Source organism: Miscanthus floridulus, chromosome 5, assembly GCF_019320115.1.
Source record: "Miscanthus floridulus cultivar M001 chromosome 5, ASM1932011v1, whole genome shotgun sequence".
Taxonomy (NCBI): Eukaryota; Viridiplantae; Streptophyta; class Magnoliopsida; order Poales; family Poaceae; genus Miscanthus; species Miscanthus floridulus.
Genome location: NC_089584.1, coordinates 148,013,687 through 148,027,067, shown reverse-complemented (window position 1 = coordinate 148,027,067; position 13,381 = coordinate 148,013,687). Strand labels below are relative to the sequence as shown.

General features: G+C 42.0%; 1 protein-coding gene across 1 annotated transcript; it reads left to right on the top strand.

Moving 5' to 3' along the window:
* Positions 1 to 4,719: 4,719 nt before the first annotated feature.
* Positions 4,720 to 8,877, top strand: LOC136454076 (VAMP-like protein YKT61). The gene is made up of 6 exons (XM_066454630.1): positions 4,720 to 4,933; positions 5,031 to 5,128; positions 5,607 to 5,711; positions 6,105 to 6,170; positions 6,760 to 6,846; positions 8,612 to 8,877. The coding sequence occupies exons 1-6, from the start codon at positions 4,720 to 4,722 to the stop codon at positions 8,660 to 8,662; spliced, it is 621 nt and encodes a 206-aa protein (XP_066310727.1). The 3' UTR covers positions 8,663 to 8,877.
* Positions 8,878 to 13,381: the final 4,504 nt, after the last annotated feature.

The window sequence follows — 13,381 nt, the reverse complement described above, 5'->3', positions numbered from 1 at the left end:
CTATTATTACCCAAGTTTTGCCCTTTTCCCAACCTCCTGCTATTCGTTGCATCTCTCCACGAGATTCATCGGTGTTCTAGGTGGCCTTGTCGACCTAAGAACAACCTCAGGGCGTGCATCTCCTCAACGACCTTAGAGTATATAGTTATACTTATTTTATATACTACTATAATGGTATAATAATAATATATTAAAAATATGGGTTCTTTTGAAAAAAAAAATCACATAGAAATATTTGGAGTATATTAAAATGAGTACATAAGCATACTCAAACTGATAAATAAGTATGCACACATATGCAATGTGGTTATCGGAGAGTAGGAAAAATGTCTAATCTTTTATTTTGTAAAATATGATAAATAAGGAAAGTTTTAGGTATAAAAATCTTTTTCCTACTAGATCTAATTGATGCATCTGTGATCTATTGGACGTCATAGATCTTTTTATGTACAACTTTAGACATGACATGATTTGATTAGCAAAAATTAAACATTTGATTTTTTATGCATGAGAAAGGCTATGATTTGATTAGCACAGTTTAGATCGTCAAAGTGTACAGCTCAATTGGTGTGTTAGCTATTGTCGGCTGTTGATCTTTTTCATGGATATAACATGTTTTTTTTTAATTAACAGAGTATGGAGCGTGATCGGTGCACAACTTTAACGTGACTGGATATCATAAAAACTTTTTTTGACAACTTTTAAGATAAAAATATGTACATTAGCGTCACACTTTATACATGATGATCTCGCTAAAAAGTTTTTATGGTACCCTATCATGACTGGTATACTTGTAACAGGTTCATCGTAACATCGGAGTGATAGTAGTTGTATTATATATGTAACATATCGTTCATAGAGTTGGGAGAAGAATAAAACTATCTTTGAATTGACACCAAGGCATAAAAGTTAGATACAACATAAATGTTGTGTATTATATATAAAGTAATTATCTTTGTGAATAGATAAAACTGTACATAAATATATGGTAAAATATAGCAAAAAGAAGGATGCGGCAGTGCGGCAGCAACAAACATGATGACTGGATTTGAGAATGTTTTTTTTCTTTTCCTAGGCTAATTAATTAATTAATTTACAATTTTAAAAATTAATGATCCAGATTTGTTTGAAGTATTATCTCCTACGGAGTAGTAGATAAAGGAAGTATCATAGCACTATCCTTGTATGTACATAGGACCCTGAACTGCAGTTGGACCGAAGACGACAAGAAAGTGGTATATCTGTGCTAATCACCTTTTTTTTTTTTGAAGGGTCTGTGCTCATCACTTGGCCACGTGCCCTATGCGTATCGGTCGCTGTAGCCTCCTTGTAGATGAAGGCTCAAGCTAGCGCTAAGCTGTGGTATAGGATTGGATGGATTGGGCCCGTGCCACGTCGCCTGCCCCAACGGCTCCAATCCATCCACTGCTACCGCACCTGCACAAGGAAAAAAAACGTGGTACTAGGCGAGCACAGCACAATAGACATACATTATTATTACCCCTATATATATTATTGGGAATTTGTATTGATCGGATCATATATAGATGCATTGGTTATTACATGAACGAAGAGCACTCACGGATCGGCTCCAACGTCGTCTCCGGTGAGGAGCACGACGTGACGGCGGCGGCGAAACGTCCAGCAGCTAGCACTGCTGAGGACGGACACGCCTGTCGCAGGAGGGAGGCATGCACGCACGAAGTACTCCTCGTATGCTTCTTGTCTTGGCCTCCTCCATGCATTCTATGGAGCACCGCGCGATATCGCACTGCCCATTCACCACGGGGTTGCAGATCGTCTCGTCTGCCTCATCTGCATTCATCCAAGCAATTATTCCATCGTATCATGAAGATGGAACCACGCATGATGAATAATTCATTCACGTGTCACATCAGACCATATTAGGTACTCCCTCCATTCCAAATTATAGGTCATTCTAAAATTTTTGAGAGTCAAAGCATCTCAAGTTTGACCAAAATTATATAGAGAATTATAAAGATTTATGACATCAAATAGATATACTATGAAAATAATAATTAATAAAGAATCTAATGATACTTATTTGATATCATAAATGCTATTTTTATTATATAAATTTGGTCAAACTACCTAAGATGCTTGGACTCTCTAAAAAAAATTAATTGATTTATAATTTGGGATGGAAGGAGTACACAAGTATTGGATGCGAACTTTCTTGGAGGTTGGTTGGAGAGGGAACATGGCAGCATGGGCACAAGAACAACAATAATAAAGCAAACAAAGGCAGCACACACAGCCGCCCTTGTTGTGCTGGTCTTGACGAGTGCCATTATATTCTATTAGGAGAAGAACAACACTAACGGAACAATATCGTCCGTTGTTCTTCCTTTCTCTTCTATGCTTACATAGAGAGAAAGACATGTAGTATAAGCGTAAATTCTCCGGTTCGTGCTTAAATCTTTGATTGAGTGTATCTATCCTAAATGTTTTGATAATTAAGAATGATATATCTTCTATCGCTAATACTATACAGTAGATATCTGAATATTATATAACGACAAGCTCAACCAATCGATAAATTCTGGTATTTCAATTCGATGAAGGTTTTTATTCTAAATTTATTATCGACAAGTTCAGGGGGACAAATCTGATTTAGTTTTACCCATAATAATATTATACATCATATCAAATCAGATGAATATGATATTTATCACTAAAATTTCTTTTAGATGTGATATTTATTACTATATATTAGTTTTACATCAACCTCAACAAACCATAATAATTGACATTTATTAGAGAATCTCATGTTTATACTTCTGTTTTCCACTCAACGTTTTAACTAACAACTCAACGAAAAACTTGGGGTTCCTTTTTTAGCATAGAGTATGTATGGCGTTGGTGGTTTAGAGCATCTCCAAGAGCCTTTCTAAAATTTACTCTCCAAATCATCATTTAGAGAGTCATTTGAGTGAAAATCGCTTTCTATATCTTTGTACTCTCCAACAGTTTTGCGTAGTCTAGAGGGTCATTCTTTGGCTAGCAAGAAATCCGGAATAGAGAATATCTATATTTAGATATCCAATTGAAGAGGCTATTGGAGGGTATTTTTTTCACCAAAACCTCTATTTCTGTAAACTAGGAACAATATAAAGAATCTCTTGGAGATGCTCTTTCTGCCTCATATTCAAAAGATAACATGTAAATCTCAAGCACACAATTAAATTGATCTTTTGCACGAGTCTTGTTTGGTTGCACTCCAACCACTCCAATCCACATGTATTGTGGTGGACTGAAGTGCAACCTAACAAGGCCGAGGTTTATGTCAAATATATAGAGACAAGTGGATTGGTGGCGTTTCTGGACACTACAGACTCTCATTTACCGAGAACTAAGATGATTATTTACCAAACAATATGTGTTAATTAGATAACAAGATGTTAACCTTTGTGATCACTGCTTAGGTGGGGGCGGAGTGGCATTGCCCTAGTGGCGGTGGCGCGAGGGTGTCCCCTTTCATGCTCTAGTTATTATTGCCCTACTATATTGTTATATTACTCTAGTTGAACTTATATGCTTGGCTCGATCTCATTAGTTGAACTTATATGCCCTATTATGCATGTTTGTATCGGCTGGATTGACTTAGAAGCCATAGCTGAAAGTACTGCTGACTGGTTTGATGTGAGAGAAAAATATTGTTCGTTGGCTGATAAACCAAGGCTTATAAGCCAGATACGGGCTGCCGAACAGGCTAGCTGATCGATACTCGTATAAGTTACTTCTAGGTAGATAACTATGTTATTTTCTGTTATAAAAATCATTGCCCTTTTTCCTTGGTGGTTGTTGTCAGCTTGCTGTGTTGATTGCAGAAACATGAGAAAATGTAGAACATGCCAGGTGCAGAAGTAGCTGTCAAAGGGGTCACTAGATCACCACAGACTATCGTATGAAAAAAATATATGAATTTATAGTGGCGTTTCTTTAATGACAATTAACCAAAAAAATAAATAATTAAGCGATTGTAGAAAAAGTTGTAACCATGTGTTTTATGTAGTTTTAACACATGGTTTTTTTAACTGTAGGATAAAGATCTAACAGTCTCTAGCCTTCTTCTACCTCCAGTCTCCAGCCTTCTTCTACCTCCAGACGCATTGCACAAACTCGCCCCTACCGCCGTCGGCCGCCCCACCCTTGGCCGTGGCTATGCGGCACAAATCACAAATCTCAGATCACAACAAATAATTTTTTTTCTATGAAAGGACAAGGATAAATCGTGGTTGTGTCGGCACAAATTACAAGCAACAAATCGCGGCGGCGCTGGCACGGCGCGGCGAGGCTGCAGCGGCGCGGGCATGGGCGGGCACGGGCACGGCCCGGCGAGGCCACAGTGGTGGCGCGGGCACAGATCGGACGAAGGCGTGCTGGAGCTGGGGAAGATCAGACGGCCTTAAAATCGTGTGTTGGATTGCTCTAAAATACATGGTTGTCTGATCAAATCTTGTTTACTACTACACGTCGGCAACCTCCTGGAGTCCAGTGCCGCTTCTTCCTTCCTTCCTTCCTTCCCCACAAAGAAAGCCACGTCAAAACGCATCGCGTCGTGTTCGCACCGCACCGTGTTCCCTTCAGAATTCGCTGCTCCCCCGCACCGTGTCCTAGCAGCCGGCACCCAATTCGCCTCCCTTCCTCTTCCTCCGCCGCCCCGACCCAACCCAACCCCCGCGGCCGGAACCCGCGATGAAGATCACGGCACTCCTGGTGCTCAAATCCCCTGGCGATTCCTCCGCCTCCGGCGGCGAGCAGCAGCAGACCGTGGTGCTGGCCAACGCGTCGGACGTCAGCCACTTCGGCTACTTCCAGCGCGCCGCTGCCCGCGAGTTCATCCTCTTCGTCGCCCGCACCGTCGCCCTCCGCACCCCCGCCGGCAGCCGGCAGAACGTCCAGCACGAAGGCACGTCACGCCTCACGCCTGCCTCCCCCTCGTTTTCTTCCTTCTTCCCCGCCTCCTCTACTGCGCTGATCCGACCTCGATTGCTGATCCCCTGCAGAGTACATGGTGCATTGCTACAACCAGAATGTCCTCTGCGCCATCGCCTTCACCGACGCCCACTATCCCGTCAGGAGCGCCTTCTCCCTCCTCAACATCGTACGCTACCGCTTCTCTCTGCTCTTGTCCCATCCTAATCCTATCTCCGTCAACTCCCTCCCCTATTATGTTATGTTACGTGGTGGTTACTTCCAACTCAATCTAGTCATGCTGTGCTTATGCTCTATTTCCCTGCTTATCTAATGGGCAACGAGCCTAGACCGCTTGCAATTGCCGTATTACTGACGATTTAATCACTGATCAGTTAGGCCTCATCATCTATTTTTCTGAAGCTAATAACCACATAGCTGCCAATTGGCTTTCCTCTCTGATATGTCTATCATTACTTCCCAACCATATACTGTTGTCATCATACTTTTGATTGTTGTAATGTAATGTCACCCCTTTGTGCTGTATTTTTTGCTGCACTGGTGTTGATAAACCGATAATGCATGACCTCCCTTGCTATTGTCATATATGAATAGGATGATGACACATCAGTCTCACAAAGGCTATCCATGTCTGATGTCTTCTACAGGTGCTGGAAGAGTACCAGAAGACTTTTGGAGAGTCATGGAGGACAACCAAAACTGATGTGACCCAACCTTGGCAATACTTGGATGATGCCCTAACCAAATACCAGGTTTGGTTCGTTTGGACCCATACACCACATATGTGATGTTTTTTTTTTTTACATCAGCACTTGAGTAGTTATCTAGGGGCGGAGACTAAATATTTGGAAGAGAAAAACATGAAGCTCGGCTGTCTGTCTGAGCACGCTGACTCGCGCACGCTCTTCATCCCGTACATATCACTTGCCATGCTCACGCAGTTATGTCTTGAAAGTGTAACTTATCCAGGAATCTGATTCTTGTACGCAACGAAACAGTTGTTGTACTCATACTTGTTAATTAGGCGTCTGTCCAAATCTGGAACTTCGGTTTTTTCCCCCCTTGTTGAGCACATCATTGTTCACTGACTAAATAAAGCTTGATTTGTCAATGATTTATTTGTCTTCCGATTATTTTCTTTGCAGGATCCTGCAGAGGCTGACAAGTTGTTGAAAATTCAGAGGGACTTGGATGAAACCAAGATTATTCTGGTAAGTAAGTTCATGTTTGTTGAACCCTCGGGAACATGACTAAGTAGCTTGTCAAATTCTAAATGGAGTTATTTTCATCTGCACCATACACAAGTCCATATATGTTAGGCAATGCTAAAATTACGTCAGGGGGAGTTTTCTTTTACCCTGCTTGGGTTCGGAGCAAAGGAGCAGGATGTTATTACATTGCTGAACTGGTGCTAGAATGTGTTTAGAACACTAGTGTTTTTCTTATTTTCTTTCTTTATGGTTCATTCTTTACTGTTTGCCCATAGAGTTCGATGTTCTGCTTCTGCTTGCTGTTGAAAACTAGTAGCTGACAGACTGTGTGGAGTAAGTGTGCCCCGTCAACTGTATGCTCAGTAATTCTATTACATTTTCTTGTGGAATAGCGCAATATCTGGATTCTTTATTGTTTGCTGGCACTTTGACCAAGTCCCTGCACAGGTGCTTGAATACTCTTTCAATCACCTGCCTTTTGAGCTAGGCTGGTGAAGAGGTCATGAGTTATTGCTGAGGTTAAGGCTAGTCAAGGCTACTTTCTTCTTTCGCAAATTTTAATTTATGTTCTTGATTTTGATATTTGCAGCATAAAACCATTGATAGCGTGCTTGCCAGAGGTGAAAGGTTGGATAGCCTAGTGGAGAAGAGTTCTGATCTAAGTATTTCTTCACAGGTAGGGATATTTTTGCTGTGTATTATGTTGTACAAAGATTCGACATGTTCAACAACTGAGTGTTGCAGAAATGTGTATGTTGCGATGAATTTGTGGTCACACAAGAATGGACCGAGTTCGGAACGATGATATACGTGATCGCCTAGGGGTAGCACCAGTTGAAGAAAAGTTTATCCAACATCGGTTGAGGTGGTTTGACCATGTCCAAAGGAGACCTCCAGAGGTACCAGTGCATTGTGCAGTCCTAAGCCAAGCTAATAACATGAGGATAGGTAGAGGAAGACCGAAATTGACATGGGGGAGGCAATAAAAAGATATTTGAAAGCTTGGGATATACCTAGAGATCTATGTTTGAATAGAAGTGTTTGGAAATCAGCTATTGAAGTGCCTGAACCATGACTTAGGGCTCTTGGTGGGTTTTAACTCTATCCTACCCTAACTTGCTTGGGACTAAAAGGCTATGTTGATGTTGTATGTTGTCCAAAGACATACAAGTTATGGCCTATCGGCAATTGGTCAAAATCTGTCCAGTTGCAACCCCTTGTGTAAAATACTGATTGAAAGGCAACTTCTGAAGTTGTGTAGTGTCTAAGTTAAGCATTTGAATATGTGTGAATCTTCACAATTGAAATTCGAAAAATTGGATCTATGACACTTGACACCACAAGGTGCCAGTTTTAGGAAAACACCACTGAAGCAGCCTTAAACATTGATACCACCAAAAGATGCCATAGTTCAGATTTTGACCACTCAGTACACTTCTGTTGTGTTTTTTTATTATTCCCATTTTTCTTTCTACAATTTTTGGGGCCATATTTGCCTTGGGTTTGAAGGGCGGGCCTGATGTAAGCGGTAGAGTCTTACCGCCTGTGACCGGAAGGTCCTAGGTTCAAGTCGTGGTCTCCTCGCATTACACATGCGAGGATAAGACTTGCCACTGACACCCTTTTCCAGACTCCGCACAGAGTGAGAGCTCTCTGTATTGGGTACGCCCTTTATATTTGCCCTGGGTTTGGGGTTGATACTATCACTTGAGGAAGCCCGTTTAGTCAAAACGAGTTGAGCAGAGGGGCAGGGGAGACGCAGCTCTGCTCCTCTCACCACTATGTGCCTGCACCTCTCACCACTATGTGTCGCTGTTCCTCCAAAGCTGCCACAACACACCATATCCGGCTGCCCCTGCTCCAGATCAACACCGCGGACCAGGTAACTGGAGCCAAAGCTCTGCACCTCCCTTCCATGGTGTGGCCAGCAAATGAAGATCTAGAAGGGGCAGAGGAGGATGGGCTGAAGGAACTGAGGGCGGTGTGCCCCTGCTACGATTGATCTGAGTGGGGGACATAAGCGCGGTGGTGGAAAAAGGCACCTGGGACCGATGCTATGCTTCGGTTGCCCCATGGGATAAAGGGATCATGTTTTGGCCTAGACACAGGAGGGGTGGGGCAAAATGGTTAACCTGCACCTTTCAGTGTCACTGATAAAATTTTCCTTGTAAATTTGACCATTTATAGGACCAAATTTCTTGGTCTACCCCCTTGTGTCTTAGAAAGAAAAGGTTGGATGCAAAATCTACACTTGTAGAATCATTTATAGTAACAATTGTTGCTTTCATCGACATGTCATAGCTGTTCCATTGTTTGCCTGGAGAACTTCCTAGAAAAATGATAGCAGTCGTGTGAGTCCAGCAACATTAGGCTAACTGGTTAGCCAGTCCGTGGCTTGTTTATGATATGTTCGTGCTGACATTCCCCTAACTTGTATGCAGATGTTCTACAAGCAGGCGAAGAAAACCAACTCTTGCTGTACCATCCTGTGAATTGAGGAAGCTGTGCATCCTAGGGCAGTGGAGTTGTGTTTAGTGGTACTGGTGCCAGACGTATGTATCATGCTTCATGCCATGCCCTTTCCTTTGCTCTCGTATCTGAAGAATGAATGGCATGAGCCTGATCATTCGTTCTTGCCCAAAGTGTGAAACTAAAGTAAAGGTGGTATAGTTGCTATTGTGAATTGTGATGGGAGCTGTGCTTGCCACTTGTTCTTTCTGTTTGGCGACTTGTTTGCCCTTTTGCTCCCCTCCTTTTTCAATTTGTGTTGGAGACCCTCCAGCCATGCAGCACCGACGAAGAACGAGGAGAAGAGATAGATGGGAAAAGAAGGTAAAGAGAGGTAGTAGATGTGTTTTTTGACGATTGGGTGCTGGATCCCTCAATAGATCGCGATCGTCTCATATATATAGAGGGGGTGGTCTTATCCCAATAAGAGAAAACTCCAGATCGTGATCTCCAAGTTTCCTATGCGAAAATACGTCAAATCCCGACCAAAATAGTGTTTAGGTTGGTCTCATATAGGCGAACCGGCCTAGCCGGTTGGACCGGCTAGGCCGGTTTTCACGGGGCCTGGTCAACCACAGGGGGCAGGCAAACCGGCCTGTCCGGTTCCCAAACTAGCATGGCCGGTTTTGCTGCAGTCCGATGCAGAAAATTTTCCAAAAATTGTAATTAGTTCATCACGACTTCAAATGAGGCGAAACATATATGTTTTTCGATCAGCTCAACGAGAGGAATGCAATGGTGCAATCTAATCTTGCATGTGAGAAACTTGACCAAACCGGGCTGGGAACCTGCCAGGCCAGTTCTAGCAGGGTCAGCACCCCAAAACGCCATTTCTTCGTCCGGGCTTCAAATGGGATGATCCAAATATGTTTTCTGACTGTCTTTATGATAGAAACATGATGGTGGAGTCCTTGTGCATTTGAGCCACTTTAGTTGTCAACAATTGCATAAGCATTCACAACAATTAAACGTGTTGGGGTAAGTGAAGCCGTTGCATCATGGAAAACAAGCATTAATATGGGCAATCCCAAACATGAGCAAACTTGATGCAGTTAATAGTTCTCAAGATTTTGCTACTTAGAGATGCTATGTGAAACAAATTTACTTGTAGCTTAGATATATAGACTCACTTAAACATATGATATTGAGCTTATGCTCCGCAAGGTCTCTGCTGACTCCGGTCATTTACTAAATAGACCAAGCAAATATGTCGGCGTTCTTGAGATGCGAGAAAGTTTGCGAAGGAGAATAGTCGTGGGTATTCGACATCTGTGCTTGACCCCTTGGCCAAGTAGTTGGACCCCACGATGGGGCTCCGAGTGGCTAGGGCACTAGAGGTTGCATTGTCTCCTCTAGTTGGATGCATCTGTATAGGTCAAAGAGCATTTTGATAGATTTGACGAGAGTCTCCTCTAGAGTTATCTTCATGGCAAAAGAAGAAGATACTAACCATGCTATGGTGAAGGTATGGAATACCCTAGAGCTAGATATTTTTGCATGGCAGAAACTATAGAGCTAGATATTTTTGCATGGCAGAAAATATCTAGAAAACTAGATAAGAATGAAGAAATTTGTAGAGTATAGATATTTTTTTCAGAATAGTGCGTAATGTGCCATGTCATAACACTATAAATAGGGGGTGCACTTCAACTACTAGGGATCATACCACTATAAGAGCTAAGCCTAACAATGTTCTTGTAGCCAAACTAGTCAATATTTTTACTGATGTATAAGAGAGAAGGAAGGAAAGAGAGTAAAAATATGGGGCATGGTTGAAAAGTTGTACATATATTAATAAACAAATTATAGACAAATAGTACACAACTATTATATATATATATATATATATATATATATATATATATATATATATATATATATATATATATATATATAGCTTTTACAATTATTTACTATAGAAGTTGTATTACGCATATATTCCACATTTGGTGGGAAGCTTGGGAACATGCTTTGAAGGAGGAGGAGGATCGCGAGAAGCAGGGGAGGATCATGAGTGGGAGGAGGAGAACCGAGAGAAGTAGGGGAGGATCACGAGTGGGTTAAGATGTGGGCTCTGAGGGTTAGGAGGATGTTTTGTGTGGCGAGGCCGTATTGTAGGAAGCCGGGATTAACTGGTATTAGGTGAATTATCACAGGAACATGCAAACCAACCTTCAGCTTTTGCTGCTCTTCAACCTTAGAAGTTAGTTCAATCCTTTTTTTAGTTTCCTCAAGAAGACTTGTCTTCTCTGATAGTTTAAGCTTTAAAATAAAAGCAAATCAGACAGTTCCAACAGGTAAACATAACAAATACATTGTACCTTTGCATACATGTGAAAAACTAATACGTGAAAATAGCATTACACCCTAGTTCACATTAAAAATGCTAATAGAAGCAATGAAATACGCGTCATATTTTGGGTACACGTTCACCACCGGCAACGAGGATCTCACCATCTTCTCCCCACCTCCTTTTTTTAAACCTAAAATACTGCAGGGGAGGCCCCCACAGTAAAGTTTTTATTTAAAATAAAGCGAAACCCAACAACTGTTTGAGAAACAACAAGGAGAAGAACTGTACAAGAGCAGAAAGAAAGAGGAGGGGTCCAAGGTGGAGCAGAGAAGAATGACAACCCCACAACTAAAAAGGGAGAGAGCCAACAACACTAGACTAGGACTGCTAAAAGGAATAAGAAAATCGCTCTTTTAGAGTCACAGAGTCTAAGAGCCTGTAAATTAGCTTCATCCAAAAAAACTTTGCTTCTAGGAGCTAAAGGAAGGGCGACCACGATCAAAGATGTAATTGTTCCTCTGCTTCTAGATTTGCCAAGCTCCAATGATGAAGATCTCCATGAAGAAAGGGCTCTGAAATTGCTGCTTAGCGTGAATCAGCATATGAAAAGAAATCCATGGAGAAATCCCAATGAATGCCAAGGTACTGCCAACAAGCTTGGGCTAAAAGGATAGCTGAAAAAGAGGTGAAAGGTAGTTTCCTCCAAGTTGTTGCTGCAGAGTATGCAATTGTAGTTATTTCCTTCTAGCTTGTGCTTTTATCTTTTGAGGATGTTCCTTGTGTTGAGCCTATCCATTAAAAGAAGCCAGGAGAAGACCCTGAGTTTATTGGAACATATGGAATCCCAAACCCAGATGAACGGAGTAGGAGGTTAGACGTTCTTATAAGGGAGATTGTAGAACTTTGAGGAAGAGTAAGTCTTGTTTCCCCAAATGTATTGCCAAGAATCTTTTGTATTGTGATGAACTTGAATTGTTTGAATATAATCTTGAATGCTTTGAAACTCTTGATATGCTTGTTCTGAGATAGGAAGATGAAACTGGGTCTCCAGGGAGTTGTTTGACAGAACTGTGCAACTGTGATATTCTTATTCTTTGCAAAGGAGAATAGTCGTGGGTATTTAGTTTTTAGGATGTTTTCATTCCAGTGATCAGACCAAAAGAGGATAGTAGAGCCATCTCCAATTTTACATTCAACAATTCATCTGAATAAATCACAAAGTTTTAGGATATCCCTCCACCAAAAGGAGCCTCTATCAGTTGTTGCATGAGGAACTTGACCATTGGGGTAATGGGCATTCCAAATAAGTTTGACCCATGGAATTTCCTTTTTATTGTAGAACTTGTCCAAATGCTTTAATAGAAGGGCCTTGTTCTGACTTCTGAGATTAATAATTCCAAGGCCTCCTTTTCTCTTGGGCTTTGCACATTTCTTCCAAGCCACAAGGGGTTTCATTTTGGCATTGCTATTGGACCCTCTCCAAAGACAATGTCTCCTTGCTCTATCTATGTAGTCTAGGACAGTGGCTGGGACTTGTAGGGTACTGTGGCAGAACCACCCGAAATAGCGTACTTACGGAGGCGCTCATCTTCCACCAGACACTAAGCACCCCAAAAACAACTACAACGAGCGGTGTCCGTCGGGCACACCCCGAGGGAGAACCCGAAAGATCCACATTTTTCCCAAGGATCCAATAATGAAAACGAGTTACAACACAAGTCCATCTCATACATTAGAGTTTTCTTAGAAAGTACATTATTACAATACCAAATACAGAGTGCAGAATGATAAACAGCGGAATATTAAAAGATAACATCTAGCGATAAGATAACGAGGATTTCGTCTGAGCCCACCAGAAGAATCATCCACACAAGGTACTCCTCAAGCATCACCTGCAACAGGGGTAAATAAACCCTGAGTACACAATGTACTCGCAAGACTTATCCGACCAGTGAGAATACCTTCCCGACTCCAAGAAATATGCTAGGCTTTATGGTTTGCTAGTTCTCTTTTTAGCAAAAAGCAATACTAATAGTGAGTCCTTATTGATACATTATTATCATCAGCCGTATTAAGTTTTTATCTAGTCAATCTATATAAGCTCATGTTCTACTTTCAAGCAAGAGTTGAGCAATCGATATTGTTCCTTCTCCTTTTTCCACTTACAGTTCTTACTACGGTGCTAAACCGTAGACAAGCCATACCGGATAACCTGGCGATTCGCGAATCAATGTACCCAGCTGGGTGCCCCGAAGACACACGCCCCGCTTGTACCCCAGGCACAAGTAGGACTAACCCACCACTCTCCTGTCCCGGGTGTCCAGGTCCCCGTCCAAACTTGGACTCCAAGCCCCCGCCTCTGAATCCCGGACTCAGTGCGGTGCAAGGACCTCCACCACCTCCTCTTCCC

Bases quoted from the DNA above. Each gene is read 5' to 3' on its own strand.
- LOC136454076 (XM_066454630.1), top strand. From the start codon at position 4,720: ATGAAGATCACGGCACTCCTGGTGCTCAAATCCCCTGGCGATTCCTCC. The intron at 4,934-5,030 runs GCACGTCACGCC...GATCCCCTGCAG, and splicing joins GCAGAACGTCCAGCACGAAG to AGTACATGGTGCATTGCTAC. The intron at 6,171-6,759 runs GTAAGTAAGTTC...TGATATTTGCAG, and splicing joins ATGAAACCAAGATTATTCTG to CATAAAACCATTGATAGCGT.